Source organism: Solanum verrucosum, unplaced genomic scaffold, assembly GCF_900185275.1.
Source record: "Solanum verrucosum unplaced genomic scaffold, falcon-dt-bn FXZP01000064.1, whole genome shotgun sequence".
Classification (NCBI taxonomy): Eukaryota; Viridiplantae; Streptophyta; class Magnoliopsida; order Solanales; family Solanaceae; genus Solanum; species Solanum verrucosum.
This window is the reverse complement of record NW_026020144.1, coordinates 2801797-2828683: the sequence shown is the minus strand read 5'-3', so window position 1 is coordinate 2828683 and position 26887 is coordinate 2801797. Positions and strand designations below refer to the sequence as shown.

Genomic DNA, 26887 nt, shown 5'->3' with positions numbered 1-26887 from the left:
CTGAAAGAAGAAGAGAGAATGGGTCGCCTTCTCTCTTCTTCTTCACTATCAGCTCCCTTCGCTTTCAAAGAAACTTTATTTTTTATTTTTTTTATTTGATGTATCTAATAATAAATATAAATAATTACCAACTTATCATTTGTATATGTGCTTTTAAAGTAAAAAATGTAAAAGAAACAGGGCTAGTGAAAGTCACTGGTGATAAAAGTTGAAATTTTGTTATCCTATGAAAAGCACTACTTCCATAGTTCAAGGCTTTGTAAAATTTTAGTAATTTTTTTTTGAGAATATGTAACTTTCCTTTTTCTGTTTAGAAAAATGATTATGTTATTCTAATAATAATTTAATATAATTAATGGAAGTCTCCTTTGTAAGCACGCATCATACAAGGTAAGCACACACATTAGTTTAATTTTAATATGATTTTTAGTGATACAAACACCACTTTTGGTGACACAACATAAGCGTATCTTTGTTTGTTTATTGTTTCCCTTTTTTGAAAAATAAAAATAATTAAGATGTGGTTATTAGTGATGATATGAAATTAGAATAATCTATTGCTTTAAACTTCAATAAATATCTAGAAGTTAATTGGGCATTTGCATACATAGTTAGAAATTCAATTCTTCTGAATTTTCTAATTTCTAAATTTTTTATTTGTATGATCAAAAGTTTGGGTTAACATACCATATGCATATTAAGCTACTCTTTCTATTAGAGGTGAATCTAGGATGTTTCAAACTAAATCAAAAATTCATTTTTGTCAATGCAAATTGTGTATACATATCATTAACTTCAAATCCTGAATTTGTATCCACTTGTAACCCCATCATTAGTTTTCCAAGTAAGCAATGCTATTGCCATATTCAAGAACTCAAATACTCAATCATAGTGGCTATTGAAAGGCAACTTAAATTAAAGGTGTTCCAAAAACAAGAAGTGAACCATAAAAGGGTGTGCACACACTAATAGTTACTTTGTCCAAAGAGCGTAATACCAGTCAGGAGCGGAGCTAGAACCTCAAATACAGATTCAATCAAATTCAATATTTTTTATTCAAATGCTATATTTCCATTGAGAAACACATTAAATATGTATAACTATTAAGTTTAGTATCCGATTATCAACACTTGAAGTTATCGTTCTAATATATCTGATAACTCATAAAGTTAAAATACTGACTCCGTCTCGAGAGCAGTAGTAATAAGAGTAACTTTCATAAGAAAGGGACCACTCTTGTAGTGTCGGAGAATTCCATGAGGTGTTCTTTCTTACTTATATCAGATGAACCTACAACTGTATATATGTGCCCTTCCCTCTCCCTCTCCCTCTCCCTCTCTCTCTTCTTAAATTATGAGCCTTTGTGTGGGGGACTACTTTTTTTTTTTTTTTTTAATAAAGGTGTGTAGATGGTGACAACCACCATCTATTCTTATCGTGCATAGGTTTTGGAATTTAATTTGATGCTTATAATGAAGTTATAAGTTTAACACATATAGGGTTATCTAGTTTATTTACTATAAAAAAAAAAAGGTACTTTATTGAATGAATGAAGGAAAATATCATGAAATTTGGCTTGTTATCACATGTTTACTTTCGTGGATTATTATCTCACCACACGTGATATTGGGCAATGGAAAAGGGAAAATATAAAAGCCAAAAAAGAAAGACCTTGGTCATTTGCAAAGGGGAAAAAACTAGGTTTGGTACCACTTTTAAATATCTCCAAGGGTTGTGTTAGATGGGTCGGATTCATTATTCTTAAACAGATATCTCGAGATTGAGCTATAAGAATGAAGTAAAAATACGACACTTGTACTCGTGACATATTTTTATCAGTTACTATTTTTAAATGTTATGAAGTATTATGTTGAAAAGGACAAAATTTCTCCAAAGTCTAATCAGAGGTCATGAGAATAAAAAAAAAAGTCTACTAAGGAATATTTCCTCCTTTAATAGGCCTTACGCGGCAAAATTAGTGGTGATTTACAAGAATGACCTTAAAATTACGTGATCTTGAACTTTTGTTCTCATTACAAAGCATCAAGTTTATTTGACTCATGAGGTAAGTAGGAGTCAAAAATTTAAGACCACAATTTTCAAGGTCAATAATATAACTTCTAACTGGATTAATAAGGGCCATGAAATAGGTACGAAACATCGAACAAGATTTTTTAAAAAAAATCAATTAATACTTATTTGAAATTACCTTATAATTAATAGCTTGATTGTAAGAACAATAGGACTCAAAAACATTTAACTATAAGTCGATACGTATTATACTTTTGAAGCAATAATTCACACATTAAAATGTCATTAGTAAAAAATGCTGCTTTTCATATACGCTACTATTGGTTCATTTGCTAATTATAAGTCCCAATTAGATTCATTTACCATATTTAAATATGTTCCCTTTTATGCATATAATGACACAGACAATAAATATAAACAAAGAATTAATCCACCAGTGGGATTAAGCCGTTGAACTTTTCTGTGTCCTTAACACCCTCGAGTCAGCACTTACTTAAAAAAAATACTTCTAATACAGCAACAACAAATCTGACGTAATCTCATAAGTGAATTTTTGAAAAAGGTAAAATATACTCTATGTAATTTTATATGTATTTTTATGAGATAGATAAACTGTATCCGATTGTCCTTCGAGAATTCTCTTCTTTTATTCAAATTTAAGATCGATAATGTGAACGAGCTCACGCTGACGGAGTTAAAAAGAGAAAAAACTTCTAATACGTTAATGCAAAATCCAAAGTATATGAAAATCGAACAACTTGTTGTCTTAGTAACCATAGGTTTTGGCAACCCACAAGAGTTGGTGAATTGGGGGTCCATTTTTTGGATTATTTCAATTTCTCTTTTAATTCGTGTAATGATCTGATTGGATTAATCTCTTATTGCATTTTAAAATAAAACTTTATAACTTCACAACAACATTCTCATGTCATGTCTTATATTTTATGTCTTAAAATAATATAAATTAAATTCATTTAAAAAGCACTCCAGCTTGTCATCATGAGAGATTAGTTTATTAACGAGTTACTCGTGTTTTAGAGCTAGTAAAAGTTAGGTAAAGACACAATCAACAATGAAATACTTTAAAATGAGAAATTTAATTAAAGGACAAAAAAAAAAACAAAGTGTAAAATGTAACATTAGCTAGCACAACCTCAATTTAATCTCTTGAATAAGATAAATATACAATTCAATATGGTATTAGAACAAACACAAGTAATGAAAAATAATTTAGACGTGTTTTGTCCAAAAAAAGAGTTGTGTTGCATAGAGTTAGAGCTCGATTTAAAGCTAAAATTATTGAATTATGTTAAGCATGTAAATAAAATTCTAGCTCTGTCCTTGATACTCCTATTGTGTTTGCAGGCTACATGATTAAATAATTAAAAATGTATTCGTTCGGGCGAGTTAATTAAATTCTTGGATGAGATATATATGATAACACAATTAAGAATAAATGGAGGGTTAGCTAAGCATCATAATCAAAGTTACATGTCATTGAAAAATCTCCCATGAAATGTCATCATATCCTTCATTAAATAACTAGAAGAAACAAGATATTGTGAATAAATTCCTATTTAATTTATTGCTGGCACCTATAAAAAATAACCAAGTCAGAGATTTAAATTAAATCATTAAAATATGAGAGAGAAAAAAAATAAGAAATTTTATAGATGAATAAATGAACACATAATGACAAAAACCTAAGTCAGGCAATCGCATGAATGAAAAAAAGAAATATAAAAATGAAACAAATTGTTTTTTTTTTTTCTGTTTGATAATGATATATATAACTCTATATAAGATGTAGCTTAGGGGTAATTGTAACATGTCGATTGAACTGTCTTTATTATTATTTGGCCCTACCATTTTTCATATAATAGCCAAATCCATCCCCACACAACCCACCCCCCTAAAAAAATTAAGGGTGTTTTCGGTTCGGAGAAAATGTTTTTTAAAAATTAAGTGTGATATTAATTTATTTTCTTTATATTCAGTATGTAATTAAGTGGTTTTTGATTCTCAGCAACCCCTGTTAAAAAATAATCGCAAAAATCCAAACATTTATCTATCCAGCCATAGGGTAGATCGGCAGCCACTCCTCCAATACGAAAATAATTATGCATCATTTGCATACCGGTGACAGCTTCGAATAGGTCATATATCAATTCTCTTTCTCGAAAAATATAGAAGAAAGGGGTTTGTGCACCAATATCCGCCATAAAAGGACCGAGCCATAACAAATGAGAAGCTATCCGAAAATATTATTAGAAAAATATTTGTGGTAGTGGGGATGAAAGCGACAAGAGTGGAGGTGAAGATGAGGCATGTTGGAGGGGTGAGAAGTACTCGATCAACATGAAACGACACTTATGAAACTTATTTTTTCAAAGAAAATATTTATCAAATGCCGAACACACCCTAAAAGTATTCTTATTATTATATAACCGATGTTTATATTGATTAAATAATATTTATTATACTTTCATTCTACAATAATATATATTAACGATGACTCTTATAAAAAATATTTAAATAATCAATCAACTAATCTTTTAAGATTCTCGATGATTACGATCTATTATAGTTATTATAGTTTAGGAGGGTTAAAAGACTTTTAGCCAACTTGCTAAAAATGTTAAATTGAATAAAAAAGTGTCCTTAAAACGGCAATTTGTGCAAATTCCTGTATCACAAATTCATAATTACCACCACTAGCACCTCAATGGGCCCATCTATTGGGCCTAATGGGCCCAAAATAAAGCATGGACTATTTAAATGTTATGGGCAAATGGAATAAGAGTGTTTGATACTTATTGATAGATCAACGATGGAAATTAAAGCAGCCACTCCCACTTGCACTCCAAAAATTTATCTAATTATATATTATTATAAAATTTTATACTAAAGTTTTTTTTTAATGTTATTTTAAAGTTTTAGTATGTTGTTTTCTATGAGAAGAGAAAAAAAATCAGAAAAGAAAAGATACAAAAAAGGTAAAGTGGAAAGATGATTTCCCTTTGCTTTTCTACTAAATTCTTTTGTTTTTGCTCTAATGGCAAACAGCATAAAAATGTATCATTTATTTATTTGGTCATGTTAAATTAATATATAGTTTGTTCGTCATATATTTGTATCTTTTTTTTGTACGGAAGAATTGGATGTAAAATGACTTGTGTGATGGGTCCGCACCTGTCTTTAATTATAAGTCAATAATGTGCATTTAGAGAAATCTAGGGGTGTGTTCGGTGCGAAGAAAAATGAGTTTTTTTATTTATTTTCTTGTCTTTAGTAGATAAGCAAAAACTATCACTGTAAAAGCAATTTTATATAATTTAAAAGCGGCGATGTAATCTGGGACGGAGGACTTATAGTATCTCTATGTCTGACAAAAACGAAAAATCCCCTAACAGTAATTTGAATGGAGGTTGACCACTGAGCTCACTTTAGCCGACATATACTATAAGAGGTGGGGTCGTGGGGAGGTAGGAGTGCGAGGTGATAAAGGATGAAGATAACGATGAGGTATGTTGGAGGCCAGAGGGTGGAGGACACGATCAACAATGACGTCGTGAAATGTCATTAGTAAAGTTTGTTTTTCTACTTCAATTTGTTATGGTATAAACACATTGGATGGTTGTAAATCTTTACCTAATCTTATTATTATCTGTTTATATTTAAAAGTTAAAATATTTGAACACCCGTAGCTTCTAATGCTAGGTAATGTGAGTACGTCATGCATGCACATTAACCATAATGACAATATGACATGTTATTTAGTACTATAATAATATCATTATGAATGAAATGAATAAAATAATCACATGAAAGTATAAGAAAATAATAATTATATTAGTGCTGTCAAGTTTTGTTTTGCCAATATATTAGCTGTAGGTATAGTCTATAGGTGTCATTTATTACATACAATGGGAAGGAATTCGTTGAATTACCTACACTTAGCTAGCGATTGGTCATAGATTTCCAAATATTCTTGACAAATATTATTTGGGTGAAATTTCACCATGTATTTGGCCATAAGATTTGGAAAACATATTTCACTTTTTTAGAAAAATATGATTTATACCCATTATTTTTAAAAACTATCAAAACTATTCATAAGTTTGTATTACAAGTCAATTGAATCTTTGTTGCAACAAATAACAAGTAGTGTCCATGACACTGGAGCAATGTGATAGTTTAGACTTTAAAGTAAGTGCAACAAGCATCATTCCATAAATCGTGAAGTAGACAAAACACATGACTTTGTTTCCTTGAGCCGATTGTTCATCATTTTCATCAACAACCATATCATCGCTTTAATATTCACCGAATATCTCATCACTATTTTGGTGTTCACGTAAAAAAATATGTAATACAACGCAAACAACTACTATAGAGGGTGTTTTTGTAAAAGATAAAAGTTTGGTGTAAAATTTTAATTTTTAAAGTATCCCAAATAATGAGATTTGGCCCAAATACTGGAAAAAACTAGTATTTGGAAATTTGAGAAATTTGCCAAATAATGGCAAATTGTATGGACAAACACTATTTGACAAATTTTACCCCAAATATTACTTGAAAAATCTATGGCCAAACGGGTCCTAAATTCTCAGATTTAAGTATTGAAAAACTTGAGCAAATGTATCCTCCGGTCGTCTAGTTTATCAATATAATTAAAATTACATTACTAATTATAATATACTTTGGTTGTATATGTTGTGTACATGTATAAATATATTACATATATATTAGAGAAAGATATTGAAAATATTACTAAACATGGCGCGAATTATTAGTTTCGTCCTTGCACTATTGACAGTCTTTAGAACACCCCTTTACTTGACTAACTAAACTTAAATACAACTCTAATCTTGCCACATGAGTGAAATACAACCCTAAGTTCTCATTAAGTTTAGGGGAGTTTTCGGACACTTTTCTCAGTATTTCATTAAGAACTTCATTTCTCCTACGAGAGTTTTGAGACCACTTGTTATGTCATGTGGCAGATCGAAGGTGTATTTAAGTTCAATTAGTCAAGTAGAGTGTTTAAGGTTGTCAATAGGTCGGGGATGAAACTAATAATTCCCGCCAAGTTTAGTGGTGTTTTCAATAATTTTCTCTATATAATATTACTATACATTGTGTACATATTTTATAATGAGCAACTTTCACATATAGCAAACAAAAAAATCATATTTGTATGTTATATCAAAGTTTGCATAATTGCGCTTCATAGCAAACATATATATGTATAATTCGCTATACATATACAATTGAAAGCTATGTCTATTTCGCTATACATATATAAAAAAAGAAGCAATTGTATAATTCGTTGGCTCCTCTTCAGATTTGTATAATTTCGCTGGCAGACCATTTGTATAAATTGTTGTTAGCCTTTCGTTTGTATAAATCGTTGACAAAAATATTTGTATATCAAAAATCGCTCTCTCTTTCGCTTTATACAAACATAAATCAAACATTATACAAACATAAATTATACATTATATTTGTATAATCTATGTTTGTATAAAACGACAAAGAGAGAAAGGCATAAGAGAACTGGGCAAGGGAATATTTGTATTGTATAATTATAAGTGTATAAGACGAATATATATTTATTTGCATGTGTATATACAATTTTCTTTCGCTTTATACAAACATAAATTATACATTATACAAACATAAATTTTACATTATATTGTATAATCTGTGTTTGTAAAAAACGAGAAAGAGAGAAAGGCAAAAGAGAACTGGGCAGGGGAATATTTTTATTGTATAATTATAAGTGTATAAGACGAATATATATGTATTTGCATGTGTATATACAATTTTCTCTCGCTTTATACAAACATAAACACAATTTATACAATTCTGTTGTATAAAGCGAGAGAGGCGAGCATAGAGGGAGCGAGTGAGAAAGGGAGAGTGGCGAGCGAGAATTTGGAGGGAGAGAGCGACCGGCAAACGTTTGCTACGGGGCGCAATTAAATCAAATAGTAGCTACTCCATTTATTTTAGATTATAAGTTTGTCATTCTGTACAATTATCCCTTTTATAAATTAGATGGTCCAGAATATTGAATTGTAATTTCCTCGGGTATTTAACTAAAACACAAAATGGGCCAAATCTAACGTAATGAATTGGGTCATGAAAGACTAACCCTACACTCCTCATGAAAACCAGGCCAGCCCGTTTTTAATTGGGCCATGTAAGACGAAGATTGACAATATTGGCCATTTGCAGGAAAATGTTTTCCTAGAAAATGTTTTCCTGGAAAATAAGTTGATTTTTGACTTATTTTCTCATGTTTTGGTTGGTCAATAGAAAATATTTTCCAGAAAAGATTTTTAGTGTTTGATTTATGAATGAATTTTTTTTTTTTTGAGAAATATCTTTTATTTTTACTAGGGTAAATAATTTTTGAAATTGAAAATATTTTTTTAAAATAAAATAATTTTTTTTGGGGGTGGGGTGGGGGGTGGTAGGGGTGGATTGAGGGTAGGGGTAAAAAATTGAAATTTTGAAGTTGAAAATAATTTTTAAAAATAAACTTAAATTTTTTTTTGGGAATGGGGGCTGGTAGGGGGTGGGTGGGGGGGTCGAGGTTTGAGGTGAAAAAATAAAATTTTGAAGTTGAAAATATTTTTAAAAACAAACTTAAATTTTTTTTTGGGGTGGTGGGGGGGGGGGTGCTGGTAGGGGGGTGGGGTGGTGCGGGGGTGCTGGTAGGGGATGGGTGGGGTGGTGCAGGGGTGCTGGTAGGGGGTGGGTGGCGTGGGGGGCTGGGTAGGGGTGAAAAAAAAGAAATTTTGAAATTGAAAATATTTTTGAAAAACAAACTTAAAATTATTTTTGGGGTGGTAGTGGTGGAGGGGGGCTCGTAGGGGGTGGGTGTGGGGTCGAGGGTAGGGGTGAAAATGAAATTTTGAAATTGAAAATATTTTTTAAAAACAAACTTAAATTATTTTATTTTTTTGGGGGGGGCTGGTAGGGGGTGGGTGGGTGGGGGGGTCGAGGATAGGGGTGAAAAAATGAAATTTTGAAATTGAAAATATTTTTAAAAACAAACTTAAATTTTTTTGGGGAGTGGGGGGGGGGGGGGGTCAAGGGTAGGGTGAAAAAATGAAATTTTGAAGTTGAAAATAATTTTTTAAAAACAAACTTAAAATTTTTTTTTTTGGGGGGGGGGGGGGGGGCTCGTAGGGGTGGGGTGGGTGGGGGGCTGGGTAGGAGTGGGGTGGGTGGGGGGCTGGGTAGGAGGTGTGTGAGGCGGGGGGGGGGGGGTCAAGGTAGGGTGAAAAAATGAAATTTTGAAATTGAAAATATTTTTTAAAAACAAACTTAAATTATTTTTTTTTGGGGTAGGGGTGGCGAGTAGGGGGTGGGTGGGTTTTGGGGGGGGGGGGATCGAGTGTAGGGGTAAAAAAATAAAATTTTGAAGTTGAAAATATTTTTTAAAAACAAACTCAATTTTTTTTTTTTGGGGGGGGGGGGGGTTGGTTGGGGGCTGGTTTGAGGGTAGGGACAAAATAAATTGATTTTTTCAACAAAAAAGTAATTGTAGTTTGAAGTTGGAAGAGAGTTTTGGAAAATGTTTTCCTTAAGTTTTGAAGGGAAGTCATTTTCCTTAAATTTGAGGAAAATGAGTTGATTTGGAAAACATTTTCCGGAAAATGTTTTCCTTCATACCAAACACACCCTAACCCTACACTCCTCATGATAACCAGGCCAGCCCGTATTTAATTGGGCCATGTAAGACGAAGATTGACAATATTGGCCATTTGCAGAAATAGCCACTTAAGTAACCATATTTAAGACGGTCTAAATTCATAAATTCTTGTAACTAACTATTTCAAAATCAACTTTAGACCGATAAGTTTGAAGTTTCAAATTTTTTAGATATGTGTATTGGAGGTTTATTTTGACAAGTCAAACTTCAACCAAATTAACAGTTTTTTTTTGTTTTGACATTTCATATTTTGCTTAAGATTTTTATCTTAAGTATTACGATTGCCAAAAATTTGACCAAACGTTCTTCAACTCTCCTCAAATTGGTTCTCTGGGGCTTTTAAATTTTGGTTTTAATAATGTTTACACTTATGGCAACAAAAATAGTTATGGTGAGAAACAAAATGATCACAAAAAATATATATTAGGTAACTTCACAAATCTTAAGATTATATTAGACCATTAAAAACTTCAAATCAACTAAGGAAAAAACTTAATTAAGTAATTATTGAATCTAACTTACTATATTTAATTTTCCCTACTATAATGAAATCCAATTAGTAAATTTTAGAATCCAATGCAGTTTTTTGATAAGTTGGCCATTTACAACCTCTTCTACTTTATTTTTCATGGCATTAATTGAGGAATTTAGGGTATCAATTAAAAATTATGTATATCAAGTTTTGTACGATCGAAAAATAGTTTAGAGCAAAACAAACTGAAAAAAAAAGTAAAAAAAGAAACATAGTAAAATCTACAAAGGAAACACAATCGTGAAGGCAAATTCGTTGTTACAAAAATTGATGAGCAAATCAAATTAGCAACATTGAAGTGTGAGCTTATGATGTCAATATCAAAATGTTGGTAATCGTCAAACACTTCAGTCCACATAGTCACTCTAATCTTAATACATATTTTGTGTATCATACTATCGTTTTAAATTTACTATTTCTAAGTTGTAAAAGCACCCAACCCAATACTTTTATAACATATAGTTATAATACTTTAAAGCAAAGATATACACACCCATACAATATGATTTAAATATGAAATTTTTAACTTTTTAATCATTTCTTAAAATGAGTCCCACAAGCTAATGAAATTTTCTCAAATCTTACCAACACGTAAAATCAGAGATCCAAAACTTTAAAAAAAAAACTTGACGTGTCATCTTTCCAAAATTATATATAATTATACAAAATATTGAAATTTGCCTGCCATTGATATAAAGAAGAAATGGACCCACAAAACGTATAAACTTCCGTGATCTTTTTTCCAATTTGGAAGTTCCAAAAGAGGATTAAGTCAAATTATTTATTTATTTTATCTAAAATAGAAAAGTAAACATAAACCTCTTTCTTTGACTAATTTAAGTATCCTTTTCATATTAATATGATTAAAAAAATATAGTTTATCAAAATCTATGAAGTTTGCTCAGGAAAAGTAAAACGTGACAAATATAAAATGAACGAATAGAGTAGTATATGTTTTAGTTTAATACATTATTAACTTTTTAAATTTATTAATAAATTATATTTAAAACTCAAATTGAAACTTATTTTATTTAAATACCCGAACATATGATAAATTATTCATCTTTATACATGTTCTCAAGAGACAATATATAAATAAATTAATTACATTCATTAACTCTATGCATTTAATCTAACTACTTACTAAACGCTTAACAATACACACGAAAGTATATAAAAAATTTGAATTAAAAGTATTTAATAAAAATATTTTGTCATATGTCGAGATGCTCATTCAAAAAATAGAATGTAATTTGAGTTGATAAATATAAAAAATTTACTAACAAACTATATATATATAATGTATTAGTGACGGTGTTTGGATTGATTTAAAAGTTGGTCAAATCTACTTTTAAGTCAGTTTTTGACTTCTGAAAGTGTTTGACAAATATTTAAAATAACTTTAAATAAGTCAAAAATAACTTAAAATAAGTTTAAAATTATAATAAGTCAAAAATCAAAAAGTCTCCCCTATTTTTTATTTTTTGACTTAAATGTCATTTCAGTTTGAATTTTTATTTTTGACTTAAAAACTATTTTTTTTAAGCTAATCCAAACGGGCCCTAAGTCTATTTTTTCTCTATTAGTACTCTTCATCCTTAATAAGAGATTTCTGATTTGAGTTTTCTTGGGTACAAAATCACATTTATTAAATAGTACTTTAACACTAAATTTAGTCAAACTCCCATGTGGATATCGAACATCGTGTAGGAATCCAAAATTTTCTAAAAATATTGAACAGTTAACATAAACACTTTTTAAGCTAATTCAAACGGGCTTTATGTCTATTTTTTTTTCTTTCTATCAACACTCCTTCATCCTTAATAAGAGATTTTGAATTTGAGTTTTCTTAGGTAGAGAGTGCCTTTATTAAAAAACGTTTTACCCTTAATGTGAGACTTTCCAACACGAAATCTGAATTTAGTCAAACTCCCCATAAGGTAGGAATCCAAAATTCTCTAAAATATTGAATAATTAACATAAACACTTTTGTAAATTACAAAAAGTTATGTAAAGTTCAACTAAATGCCACATTGACCAAAGTCCATAATTAGGCATAAATTTTGCAAGAATGGCGTAAATTTTTTCAAAGTCTCTTCAATAGCGTATACATTGTCTCTCTGTATATAATTTTTTTTTCTTTCTCTTCTGGTTTGTTGAAGCTCGATTTGGTGAAGTAAATAGAGTTTGAATAATCATTAATTGTTTCAAATGCTTGAATGGGGGATTCTGACTTCTGATAGAAAAGTAAAAGATTCTTTTTGGATTGAAAAAAGAAATCAAAAGGGGCAATAAAAAGGAACAATCTTTTGCTGCTTTTGGATTAATTGCTCCTTTTTTTGATCTGGGTTCTTTTTCTTTTCGCTAATTGCTGTAGATTATTGGTGCTTTTCGGTTTATGGTGAGCAATTTATATTTTGTTTAATCTGATTTTAATTGTTAACAATGGACATGTTGAGCTGGAAGAATCTAGCTTTTCTCTGTAGCTGTTTGCTTATAAGTACTTTATTTTTTTTTATGAATTTTGCTTTGCCTGCAAATTTTAGAGAACCCCTTTTTGAATGCTTGAGTTTTAAGCTCCTTTTTTTTTTGTTATGGGTGGTGGGTGATTTTTATCTCTTTCTTATGTGATCTGTTGTTTTCAATTTATTTACATGTTGAAGTAAATTTAATGCTATATTGATGTATTGAGTTAGATGTTTGTGGTCTGATCACCAATGTGATTGAAAAACAAAATTGGTTTAGATGAGATAATCGAAGCATATTTGCAAGTTCCCTAATTTTGCAGTCATATTGGCAAGCTCTATTTAGTCTTATGTATCTTTGCTACATTGAATAATCCGTTTAAGTCAATTGGGAATCCCGTGTGCTAAAAGATCTTAAGCATATAGCATTAATTTTTGATAGATGGAGGTAGGGGTAAGGTTTGTGTACACTCTAACCTCCCGAGAGCCTACTTGTGGGATTTCACTGGGTATGTGATTGTTGTTGAAGTGGAGAGATAGATAAGTTCCTTATAGGATTATTTTCAAACAAAATGGTGCATATTGTTGTTGTTGTTGTTGTTGACTGACAGCTCAAATCTTGGGCTGGATATTGTGTTGAAAAGTTATTTTTCGTATGTATTTAATTGGAACTACATTCATGTTTTCCTGCAGGTAAAAGTGTTGCCGAGAATGAACCAATAGCATTTCACCTCATGGGCTGGTTGAACAAAATTTTCAAAGGCTCTAGCCATAAAGTTTCGGAAGGCCAATATGACTGGAGATGTGAAGGACATACAGAGGGGGATGACCCATCTACAGCAGAGGTAAGTGTGGCATTAAACTAATGTCCAATGAGCTCCTCATCCAGATAAACTAGCATCCTATCCTATGTATTTACTAAGCAAGCTCTTAAGACACCTGACATACCTTTGAATTGTTTACTTTATTTCTCATATTACTCAGAATATTTGGGAATTCAGATTACCAAAACTTAGCAAGTGTAAGGGATTATAATTATCAGCTTAATAGGTAATATGGTATAGTTGGTTATTTATCCATGGATACAGGTAGGTAGTGTCGATATCAAGTAGATGGCATGCTGCTGATGCTGTTCATGGCAAAAGGCATTAGCGTTTGCTTGGTTCTAAAAGTTACAAGTCCACTTACTTGAATACTAAAAATCCTTTCTGAAGTCTAGGGTGACATTGTCTAAAGCTCTAACTGTCCATGCAGTCTTAACTTTCATCGGCAATGTGAAGAAGGCTTTGAAATCGTACGCTTATAATGAAGCTGTTAGAATTTAAAAGAGATTCTTTGTCTTATGTTGACGATTGGTATATATGTTGTATATGAATTGGCTATTTGTAAGACCACTGGCACAAAGACATGAGGACTTTGGTGAGGCAAATAATGCAAAATTTCACTACAACTGTTCAATTTTTGTTATAATGTGGTTTTTGGGGTGTAGCTGAGTGATGAAACTTGTTCAATTTACGAACACATAATGACATAATACTAGTGCACATTCTATTGGTGCTTGGAATCTGGCTGGTAAATCTTGACCATGGCCTAGTACTCAACAGTGTGGCTTAGTGGTCAGGGGAGAACTAGAACTATGACGTCTCAGGTTTTGGAGACAAAAAATGCTAGGTGATATCTTTCCATCTGCTTAAGTTTTGGTAGCAGAGTTATGCAGTGTTGATGTTGGTGGGAGGTAGCAGATATCTGGTGGAATTAGTCATGGTCCGCTCAAGCTCTCTAGGACACCAACCTCATAAAAAAAACTCAACTATAGCTATTGAAGTATAAGTTCTTAGAGTTGAAACTGAGTTAGATGCTGAGCTTTCTCTGGACAATATGAATCCCATTTGGTAATCGTTTTTAGTGACTGTTCTTCTTGACTCCTATGATGACTGATGGTACGGATGCTTTGAGATTGATTTCTCCAATTTCTTGCGATTGCATAGTCATTTTGAGCTTTATTCAGTTCTGCTTGTAGTTTGCTCCGTCTTTTTCTCTCGTTAATAAATTTGTTTATGTTAGAAGTCCGTATTGATATCAATCTCAAAAACAAAGTTCACATTGTATTTTTAAATTTTCAGGGTAAATTGGATTGATGAGTGACTTACAACGTGTTAAAATTTAGACCTGCTCACCATGAATCCATGATAATCCGCTGTGTTGATACACTAAATTTTCATCAAAATATTTGTTCACTGAATTTTGTAACTATTAAGTCACTAAAATATGTAGGGCCGACTTTTCATATACAAATCCTTGATACTTTATTTTATGTGCTCAGTGTGATCATTATGTTGGTTATATATGTCACTTACCATTGCCAATAAAGGATCAAGATCCACCCTGAACAATAAAAGATCATTCGAACATGTAATATTCATACCGTGTCCGTATATTTTTTTAAATTAGCATTTCATGCTGATATTTTTATACTGTGTTTGAACTTTTGTGTGTCTAGGACTCTTGGTCAGAGATTGAAGAAATAGATCGAGCTATTGCTATATCTCTCTCAGAGGAGGAACAGAAAGGGAAAGTTGTGATTGGTGAGTATTAGTTGCTTCTTGAAGAAATGAAAACTGAAAGTTTGCATTCCTTCGAGGTCTCTCCTGTACTGTCATAACCAAAAGCAAGATGTTACAGTTGTAGTTGAGTTAACTGCTGACATTATTTGGAATTTAAACTTCCCATCGTATGTAGTTCAAGGCTACTGAGTACTTTCATATATGTGTAGTTTAGCTCATCCATTGTATAGCGTGTTGTTCTATAGAAATACTTTTCATTCTATGAGGAATCTTGCTTCTTTTTATTAGTTTAGCTTTGACAATTTTTGAGAATCAGCCATACTTGATTATTTGCTTGACCAAAAATTATATTTGCTTGATTTTCTAATTGTTCCTTTTCTTTGATTTTTAGCAGATAGTGAATCACAACTGAAAGAAGATGAACAACTTGCAAGAGCTCTGCAGGAGAGCTTGAATGTCGAATCTCCACCTCAGCATGTAAGCAGAAATGATCATGGAGGCGGGAATGTATATGGGAATGGAAACTTCTATCATCCAGTACCTTTCCCATATTCTGCAAGCTTTAGGTATTCAAAATCTTTGTTGATGTTTTTATAAAATTGTAGCAAACTTTCTCTTACTCAATGTCATTGGGCTCCCTTAAATTTCCTTTGAAGTCAGCCGTGGATATGTACAGTGGTAGAGCTAGTTCGGAAAATCCAAAATAAAATGGACTAATCTTTGAAAGCGTGTGAGTTAGTTAGCTAAAGTTGCAGTTGCTACTTATTAATTGCCATAAATATAAATCCTTAGATATTTTACTCGCTTCTTTCTTGATGAACTTGATTTCTTTTCTCTCTTCTTCTTTTCACTTTCTAAATTTTGTTATAGGTGTCATTATACAGAATTTGTATCATGGGATATCTGTATTATTAACGCGAGGAACAAAGCATTTTAATTTTGAAACTTTCTTTTGAAAATGGTGAACCCTTTAATATTAAATATATCTTTTACTTTATTTAGTAGCGGATGGCATGTTCAGAGGCAAGAGAAGGGAACTACAATTCCATTGATTTTTCTATCATTGTATTTCTGCATTTAGGTTATTCTTACGTATTTCTCCAGTGCTCCCTAGCTGTACACTCTGCTTCATGTGTGTACTTGTGTCACTAGATAGAGAGTTCAATGGTGGGCTGTAAGAAATCTTAAGTGAGCCTGTCGATTGCTGTGAACATTCTAAATTCCTTGTATAAGCAAATACAGATGTTTGTCATAAGACATTAAGAATTAACACTACAACATGACTGATAAAATAAAAAAATTTAACACAACTGCTTTTAGACCTAATGCATGTTATCTTTTTCTGTGGTAGGGTATGTGCAGGTTGCAGCACTGAAATAGGTCATGGACGATTTTTGAGTTGCATGGGAGCGGTATGGCATCCAGAGTGCTTTAGATGCCATGCCTGTAACCAGCCAATATCTGATTATGAGGTGCAATACTGCATAATTTTTAATTTTTCTAGTTCAGTCTTGTTATCTGGTGTATTACTGCTTTTGCTTATCCGACATTTTTCATAATAATGGTGCCAAGTCAAAGCACATGTTGATTTGGGGTATTTAGGTAACCAAACGCGAAAAAGGGTGGGATTGAGGCAGGGAGCAGATGCACAATAATAACTACAGATCTACTGGGGAAACAATCATCTAAAGTAAATGACTTGCTATAAAATACAATTTTGAAAATATGTCTGACCATCAATAGGCAATTTGCTCATTTTGGAAATAAGAGAAGTGACAGGAATCAATTTTGTACATCTGGTAGCAAGTTATAGTTTTTAGTAATATGCACTCATCGTCCATAAGGTGTTCAATACTTTCTGTAACTGTAACTTAGTACTGATATTGTTGTTGGTAATTATCATATAGTGTGTTGGGTAATGTACGTCAACTGTCAACCATCTGAAAGTGATAGAACATCAATTTGTATGACAAGTATAATCATGAAATCTGTTTTAACTTTTGGATGTATTAAATGTGCAGTTCTCAATGTCTGGGAACTATCCCTATCACAAAACATGCTACAAGGAGCATTATCACCCAAAATGTGATGTGTGCAAACACTTTGTAAGTACAAAATGATTGTTTCTCTTAAATCTTCTGCAGAAGTCCTCTTACATGTCTTCATTTTTCTTTTGATTGTAGAAGACTACCAAACACTAGAAAAACATGTAGTTCTCCAATACCTGCCTTCCTTGAAGCTCAGATTAATTAAAATGCTCTGCTAATGATAGTGGTCCTAGACACTAGTGTAAGGTAGGTGTCACAACATTTCACCAAGTACAGATCAGTGAGAACTTGGTATAGGCTATCTCTTGTTGGCTCAGAATCCATCTAGCTACTGATTATGTATAATTTATTTGAGATTCAGTAAGTGTTTCCTGTCTGTCCAGATTCCAACAAACGCAAGTCTTCTCTAGTCTAGACTTCATGGACTGTTCTGTCTTTTCTGGTCTAAATGCCATGGGCTGTATAGTTTAATCGTGCGTCTTCCTAAGATAATAAACAAACTAATAAAGTGTATGGTAGGTGTCTCAATATTTCACCGAGTACAGATCATTGGGAACTTGGTATAGAATATCTCTTGTTGGTTCAGAATCCATCTAGCTGCTGAAAATGTATCATTTCTTTGAGATTCATGAAGTGTTTCCTGTCTGTCCAGATTCCAACAAATGCAGCTGGGCTTATTGAATACAGAGCACATCCATTTTGGTCCCAGAAGTATTGTCCTTTTCATGAGCATGATGGAACACCCCGTTGCTGTAGCTGTGAGCGAATGGAGGTGAGGCGGATGGAACAGAACAAGATTTCTGGAGAAACCTGTGCTTTCAGCAAAATTCTTGTGATTAACTTTTATAAAGAATACAATTTTGATTTGACTGCAGCCACGGGATACAAGATATATTGCCCTTGATGATGGTCGAAAGCTCTGTCTAGAGTGCTTGGACTCTGCGATAATGGATACGAGTCAGTGTCAGCCCCTTTATTATGATATACAAGAATTCTATGAAGGGCTAAATATGAAAGTGGAGCAGAAAGTTCCTTTGCTTCTGGTTGAGAGACAAGCATTGAATGAGGCTATGGATGGAGAGAGACATGTAACTGTTATCTTGACCCTAGCTGCGGCTTCTTCTCCTTTCATTCTTGTATTCTCCATATTCATACTGTTTTCGTGTGAAGAATATATTGCTTATATTTGGTTTTCATCCCTTTTGCCAGGGTTATCACCACATGCCTGAGACAAGAGGACTTTGCCTTTCTGAGGAACAAACTATCAGCACTGTAAGGACTTCAAGTGATATCCATTTCTTCTCCCTCTTCATGATTTTGGAAACTGAAAACTTGAATATCTTTTATTCAAATGGTAAACGGAAGCACTTACTTACCACTAATTGCCAGATACAAAGACGGCCAAGAATAGGAGCTGGAAATCGGGTCATGGACATGAGAACGGAACCTTATAAATTGACACGCCGCTGTGAAGTGACTGCAATTCTTATCTTATATGGTCTACCAAGGTACTATTTTGTTACTTTGCTCTGCAAATTTGTGAATCTGAGTGCTACCGTTTTAACAGACCTGTTTGATTAGTCAGAATCACTTGTGTCCATTCAACATTTAATTTATTTAAATGTTGATGATGCATTGCAAGTAGGCATTAAGCAAAACAAAAATACCACGTCCCTTACTAGGGCTGTAGAAAAAGTTGATTACATTTTATATTACTCTATGTAACCATGTCAATAGTGGATGGTCAATGTAATCTGGTTTGGCATAATAATTCACTTGAGATGCATTTAGAGTCAGCTTTCCATCACATTCGTGGGACTAGACGTGATTTGGGCTCTCTAAAATCTCTGGCTTCTTCGCCAGTCTTATAAAATATTCTTAGATTCCTCTGGACTATGTAGTAACTTTTTCATCTGATATCTGTGCACACCACATACCTAACCTTGTTGCTGTTTCCTGATGCTTTCTAGCTATAATCCAATTCTTTTACCACACGTTTCTACCTCTGAGGAAAATTTGAAGGATTTCTGTGTTTCTGACGGACAGTATGAATTGGACATTTCCTCTGTAATATAGGTTTAAGCAGCACGTACATATATTTTTGCCCTCAAGTTGAAGCATTAATTTTCTTTTTTGTAAGTGGAAGCGTTGGTTTCATAGCTTGGTTTCGATATATGACATGAGTCTATGCAGGTTGCTGACTGGGTCAATCCTTGCCCATGAGATGATGCATGCGTGGCTTCGACTAAGAGGTGCTTGCTCATTTCTTCTACTCCCTTCCTAACTTGAGTGCCCATCTATTTCAAGAGGTTGCTGACCCTGGGACGTCAGCAACCTCTAGGAATGCCAAATTCAGAGCGAAAAATTGTAAAGCGCAAATAATAAGAAGAGAAAAGCATAGGTAGACTGTCTGATTGAATATGATTCAAAAACTCAAAAAAGTACGCTTATTAGTTACAGGGATGTTTTTTTATAGATAAAATGGAAAGTAAATCATCAATGGCATAGTAAAAACAAGATTAAAAAGAAGAAGAAACGCATAAAGTATATATAGTAGCATGTCAAGCACGAGTTCTTTTGGCGTGGACATGTGGAAAAGGGAACATAAAGAAAAACTCTCAGGGAACTGTCTAAATGCCTCCTGCATGTATAGGAACATGTTTGTTTTCCTTCCTTTGAGTTTGTCTATCCCGATATCTATGCAATTTATTGGTTACAATCATTGACTCTTGGAGTGTCTGATGTGGTCGATATGTCCTTCATCTATGATAGGTTATCGAACTCTTAGCCAAGACGTTGAAGAAGGCATTTGCCAGGTATTAGCACACATGTGGTTAGAAACCCAAATTGCATCCATATCAAGCAGCAATGGAGGCGCTTCAACCTCATCAGGCATGCCATCATCAAAGCAGGGAATTAGATCTCCTTTCGAGAGGAAACTCGGGGATTTTTTCAAACACCAGATTGAATCAGACACTTCGCCAATTTATGGAAACGGATTCAGAGCTGGTAACCAAGCAGTGCTTAAATACGGACTAGAAAGGACGTTGGATCACATTCGGATGACAGGAACCTTTCCTTATTGAGCACAAGGTTAGAAAACAGACTCACATTCATTTGTTGTCAAGAAAGAAGCTTTGGTCCATTCATTTTAGTGCTTTGGACCATTGCCATATCATATACTTAATACCTTAGAAGTTGAGGAAAGTTATGTTTTTCCTACCTTTGTAGAGTGATCTTGACACAGCAAACAAGGAATAGACACAACAAATATCCATTCTTTTAGAAAATTAATGAAGTCTATTAGTTTGATTTTCTACTTTCACAGAATGCTTATTATTATATAGAATATGTAACAATTAGACAAAATCTGATCAAGAGGATTACAGTCAACAGGGAATTGTGCAGTAAGTCAGTAGCGGAGCTAGAATTTTGAATTCAAATATAAAGAAGAAAAAAAAAACTTGGAAGAAGCCAAGAGGAGTCGAACGTTTGCTATATCTACACAAAATTTAGCTTTGACCTTTGTATAGTGTAATTTCCGAACGAAGTAGATTCAGATAAACCGTCTTGCGGCTCTATGTGTAGCACGGGATGTGATCATGTGAATGTGCTCCATTGGCCTTCGTCCATTTTGTTTATTACAACAACATATTCAATGTAATTCCATAGGCTGACTATGGAGAGAGTAAAGTGTACGCAAATTTTATCCTTATCGACTATTTTTGAAAATGACCTTCAGATAGAACTTTGAATAACAACACTAAACAAGATTAAAAGACAATTCTACGAGTAACACACAAGATATTTCTTTGATCATTAGCATAAACACCTCAACGAAATTATGAGGACACTCACTCTACAACATGACAATAACAAACAAAAGATATTTCTTTTACATTAACATAAACACCTCAATGAAATCGCGAGGACATTCACATAATCTTTCAAATACACATTTTGATGTTTCTTGACTCATTTTTCTTTGTTGATCACTCACATCTTTCAAATACCATCCCTATCGCAAAGTATTATTTTGTAATTATATAAATATTTATCATTTATTTTAAATAATTAATTCCAAAAGTTTTTTTTATCAAACATCATTCTATATCGAGTCAAGCACTATCTTTAGATTATAAGTAGCAGAAGTAAATGTCTGAAAATTGCCGCTGACAAATTGGTTTCTATATAAAAAACACTAAAAAAAAAACAATAGCTGTCGACGGCGCCGGCGGCAATGGCGGCGACGGTAAAAGTAGGAAAACCAATTTTCTATACTTGTCATCTACAACTCCGGTATGCCACCCATTCTACGGCGACTAACCAACCACACGAACTCGCCGATAAAATATGCCGTCTTTTGATTCTTCAGCGTTATACAGCAGTTGACAGTCTCAAATTCGATTTCTCCAACAATCTTGTGGACTCTGTTCTTGTAAAACTCAAACTTCATCCTAATGCTTCATTGCATTTCTTCAAATTAGCTTCAGGGCGGCAATTTTTTAGACCCCATGTAGTATCTTACTGCAGAATAGTTCATATACTATCCAGAGCGAGAATGTTCGATGAAGCTAGGTTTTATTTATCGGAGCTTCTAGAACTTTCTAGAAATAAGAAACCTGTGTCGTTTGTTTGGGACGAATTAATGACAGTATATAGAGAGTTCAAGTTTTCTCCTACAGTTTTTGATATGGTTTTGAAAATCTATGCGAAAAAGGGGTTGGTCAAGAATGCATTGTACGTGTTTGATAATATGCCTAAGTGTGGCCGTGTGCCTAGTTTGGGTTCTTGTAATAGTTTGTTGAATAGTTTGGTGAAAAAAGGTGATTTTTTTACTGTGTTTTCTGTATATGATCAGATGATAAAGATGGGGTTCTCTCCTGATATATATACTTGTACCATAATGGTTAATGCGTATTGTAAGGATGGGAAGGTTGATAAAGCTGAAATTTTTGTTGAAGAAATTGAGAAGATGGGTTTAGAGTTGAGTATTGCTACTTATCATAGTTTGATTAATGGGTATGTGGAGAAAAAGGATCTTAAGGGTGTTGAAAGAGTGTTGAGGGTGATGGATGAAAGAGGAATTTCAAGAAATATAGTTACGTTCACGTTATTGATTAAGGGTTATTGCAGGCTGTGTAAGATGGAGGAAGCAGAGAAAGTGTTCAGAGAAATGAAGGAGGTGGATGAGCAGGTGTATGGTGTGTTAATTGATGGGTTTTGTCAGATGGGGAAAATGGATGATGCACTTAGGATTCGGGATGAGTTTCTGAGATCAGGGTTTAACATGAATCTGTTTATCTGTAATTCCTTGATAAATGGGTACTGCAAAGTTGGTAAAATAAGCAATGCCGAACAGGTTGTTAGGAGCATGATCGACTGGAATCTTAAACCTGATTCTTATAGTTATCATACCCTTTTAGATGGTTATTGTAGGGAAGGACTGATGCAAAATGCACTCAACCTCTGTGATGAGATGATTCAGAGTGGTATCGATCCAACAGTTGTCACTTACAACACTCTGCTAAAAGGATTAAGTCGGGAAGGGGCCATTGCTGATGCTTTGCATCTTTGGAATTTGATGCTTAAAAGAGGTATAATTCCTGATGCAGTTGGATATAGTACTCTCTTGGATGTATTTCTTAACATGGGAGAATTTGAAAAGGCTTTGGTCTTGTGGAAACATATTCTAGCAAGAGGGCACCACACCAAAAGCAGGATTCTTCTAAATACAATGCTCAAAGGATTCTGTAAGATGGGGAAAATGGTTGAAGCCGAGCTCCTTTTTAACAAAATGGAGGAGTTTGGCTGTTCTCCGGATGGAGTAACTTATAGGACCCTAAGTGATGGGTATTGTAAAGCAGGAGAGATTGAAAAAGCTTTAAAATTAAAGGATGTCATGGAACTGCAGAATATTCCTGCTTCGGTTGAAAATTTTAATTCACTTATTAGTGGACTTATAAAGGCTGGAATGTTTAGCAAAGTCAAAGATCTTCTTAATGAAATGCATGATAGGGAATTAACCCCTAACATTGTTACATATGGAGCCCTTATTGCTGGTTGGTTTAAAGAAGGATTGCCTGAGAAAGTTTTTAAAGCATATTTTGATATGAGAGAGAACGGATTGAATCCAAATGTCATAATTGTTAGCTCTATTGTTAATGGATTATACAAACTTGGTAGAACTGATGATGCTAATATGCTCCTGCAGAAAATACTGGATGTAAAGTTGTATCCCGACCTGAAACATATTTACGGTTTCTCAAACGTTAAGACAGGGCTGCCTGATACTCAGAAAATTGCAGATTCCCTTGATGGAAATGCAACAAAATGTGTTGTCCCCAATAATGTCCTGTATAATATTGTTGTGGCAGGGTTATGCAAATTGGGGAAGATCGATGATGCAAGAGATGTTATAAACCACTTCTCACTAAAAGGTTTTACTCCTGATGAGTTTACCTACTGCACCTTGGTCCATGGCATGTCGTCGGTTGGTAAAGTTAATGAAGCTTTCAATTTGCGTGATGAGATGCTAATAAAGGATCTTGTTCCAAATATTGCAGTATACAATGCTCTAATAAATGGCCTTTGTAAAGCAGGGAACATTGAACGAGCATTTAGTCTTTTCAATAAGCTTCATTCGAAAGGGTTATCTCCCAATGTTATAACTTTTAACACTCTGATAGATGGATGCTATAAGATTGGTAAAACTAGTGAAGCCGTGCAACTGCTGAAGAGAATGACAGAAGAAGAAAACCTTCCGTCATAACTTAATCAATTCTGATTCCAACAAATGCAGCTGGACTTATTGAATACAGTGCACATCCATTTTGGTCCCAGAAGTATTGTCCTTTTCATGATGGAACACCCGGTTACTGTAGCTGTGAGAGAATGGAGGTGAGGTGGATGAAACAGAACAAGATTTGTTCTGTAATTTAGGTTTAAGCAGCACGTACATGTATTTATGCTCCAAGTGGAAGCATTAATTTTCTTTTTTGCAAGTGGAACCGAGCATTAGTTTCATAGCTTGGTTTCAATATATGACATGAATTTTTGCAGGTTCCTGACTGGGTCAATCCTTGCGCATGAGATGATGCATGCATGGCTTCGACTAAGAGGTGCTCACTCATTTCTTCTACTCCCTTCTTAATTTGAGTGCCCATCTTTTTCTATGTTCCCCAATACAATGTCTGCTTTCCAAAATAGCAGTAAATAACAGTATTGTATAGCACAAGATTCTATTATGGAACCACTTTTGCTTCTCACATCCCTCTTACTTTCTTGTATATCCTAAATCAAAGCAAAAGAATCGAGGGATGTCATATTTAGAGCAAAACATTGTAAAGCACAAATATTAAGAAGAGAAAAGTGCAGGTAGACTTTCAATATGATTCGAAAACTTAATAAGTACACCTATTAGTTACATAGATGTTTTTTCTAGATAAATGGAAAGTAAATCATCATTGGCATAGTAAAAAAAAGATTAAAAGAAGTAACACACAAAGTCTAGAATACAAAGTAGCATGTCCAGTACAAGTTCTTTTGGCGCGGACATGCAAAAAAGGGAAAGGAAAAGAAAAAACTTTCAGTTGACTGTCTAAACTCCTCCTGCATATGTAGGAACACAAACTCTTTCCTTTTTTGAGTTTGTCATCCTGATATCTGTGCATATTATTGGTTACAATCATTGACTCTTGGAGTTTCTAATGTGTTCGATATGTCCTCCATCTATGATAGGTTATCGAACACTTAGCCAAGACGTTGAAGAAGGCATTTGCCAGTACTAGCACATATGTGATTCGAAACCCAAATTGAATCCATTTCAAGGAGCAATGGTGCTTCAATCTCATCAGGCAGCGTGTCATCATCATCAAAGCAGGGGATTAGATCTCCTTTCGAGAGGAAACTCGAGGATTTCTTTAAACACCAGAATGAATCAGACACCTCGCCAATTTATGGAAACGGATTCAGAGCTGGTAACCAGGCAGTGCTTAAATATGGACTAGAAAGGATGTTGGATCATACTCGGATGACAGGAACCTTTCCAAATTGAGCACAAGGTTAGAAACAGACTGACATTCATTTGTTGTCAAGAAAGAAGCTTTGGTCCATTCATATTAGTGCTTTGGACCATTGCCATATTATATAATACCTTAGAAGTTGAGGAAAGATATATTTTTCCTACCTCTGTAGTGTGATCTTGACACAACAAACAAGGAATAGACACAGCAAAAATCCATTCTTTTAGAAAATTAATGAAGTCTATTAGTTTGATTTTCTACTTTTGCAGAATGCTTTTTCTGTGCTATTAAGTTTTATATTGCAAATTTCTTGCTAGAACATGTTATTTCTGCTATCATTGTTACTAATTGGTTACTGGATTACTATCAGGTTTAATATGCATCTAGTAGAGCAAACGATTCACAGAGGTAATATTCTGGGGAACAGAAGACATTTTAATATTTCCTTCAATCATTCATGCACGTTTATCCACAGTCCACACGATCGTCATTTATAACCTGAGGTAGAAGAGACACATCACTGAAAGATAATATAAATTCATCCTACCCCTAATTGGATATACTCCTTTGCTTTTTGTCCTAAAACAATATTTATTTCCCCAAGTATGAGAACATAACTGAAGTCATCATGCAATGTATGCTAATACCCTTCTGAATCAGATGACAAATACGGTCTTGTAACAATTTTTTTGAGCTATTAAGTCCACTATCCTTCTTCTAACCTGTACTAGAGATTAGATAGGCTAGTGAAATACTGTGTGCTTAACTTTCTCTTCAAAAATCACTGGATGGTTAACTTTTGGCTTGCATTTTCCTAAACATCTTTTAACCATATGCTTTTTGTAATAACTGATGTAGTCTATCCGGCACTAGGTCACTTTCTGTGTGTTGTTTTTGTTTTTAAAAAAGGGAGATCTGAAGTGTATCAGTGTTTTATCTGGGGAAAATTTCTGTGAATTTGTGTCGAAAAAGTTCTTATGTTTTCCATTTTCTTCTTTCTTAATTCATACTGATTGTAACAAGGTCTTATTTATGTGTGTAGCTTCAAGGCTGTTAAACCAGGATAATACAAAACTTAAAACTGATAACAAGGTGATGGTGAAGTGCAGAAGGAGCAGTTTTCCAAGGTATCATTCTTCCTTCAAATATGTATAAATAGCTAAGCTTGATCAAAAGTAAACGTCCAGTAATTTTCACCATGCACCTAATAGTTGTTGGCTCATAGTGTTTATATAGTTCATTAGTTTTAAACCATAGGCATTATTCAATTCATTAATCAAAGTTGACAAATATACAATGAGCCTAGTGCTTCTTGAACCTGGAGATAGTTTTAATATTTATGTTCCGGCTGTAGGTTTCTGGATCTCTTTCAGGCTTATATGTAAGCAGGCGCAGTACACCAATTTCATCGATGTTATAAAGCTCTACGAGAAGAGAGGGTCGAGCTTATGCCCTGCCCCATATATGATAATCTTCACAGTGTAAGTAGATGTA

General features: G+C 33.4%; 2 protein-coding genes across 5 annotated transcripts; both read left to right on the top strand.

The window, feature by feature from the left end:
- The first annotated feature begins 12375 nt into the window (after window positions 1-12375).
- LOC125827779 (protein DA1) lies at window positions 12376-20688 on the top strand. The gene is made up of 12 exons (XM_049507109.1): window positions 12376-12693; window positions 13451-13602; window positions 15258-15342; window positions 15716-15887; window positions 16673-16793; window positions 17343-17426; window positions 18022-18141; window positions 18245-18457; window positions 18579-18641; window positions 18759-18877; window positions 19563-19621; window positions 20142-20688. Exons 2-12 carry the CDS (start codon window positions 13492-13494, stop codon window positions 20453-20455), a joined length of 1461 nt encoding a protein of 486 aa, XP_049363066.1. The 5' UTR covers window positions 12376-12693; window positions 13451-13491; the 3' UTR covers window positions 20456-20688.
- Window positions 20689-21609: 921 nt separating this feature from the next.
- Window positions 21610-26472, top strand: LOC125827774 (putative pentatricopeptide repeat-containing protein At1g19290). 4 transcript variants are annotated; one of them, XM_049507101.1, is made up of 4 exons: window positions 21610-24330; window positions 24432-24490; window positions 25110-25432; window positions 26436-26472. In XM_049507101.1, the coding sequence occupies exon 1, from the start codon at window positions 21610-21612 to the stop codon at window positions 24139-24141; it is 2532 nt and encodes an 843-aa protein (XP_049363058.1). In that variant the 3' UTR covers window positions 24142-24330; window positions 24432-24490; window positions 25110-25432; window positions 26436-26472. The 4 variants fall into 4 exon arrangements, with proteins under 4 accessions (XP_049363058.1, XP_049363060.1, XP_049363061.1 ...); XM_049507103.1 differs by lacking the exon at window positions 26436-26472 and having other exon boundaries at window positions 21610-24269; window positions 25110-25651; XM_049507104.1 differs by lacking the exon at window positions 26436-26472 and having other exon boundaries at window positions 21610-24324; window positions 25110-25651.
- The last annotated feature ends 415 nt before the right edge of the window (window positions 26473-26887 follow it).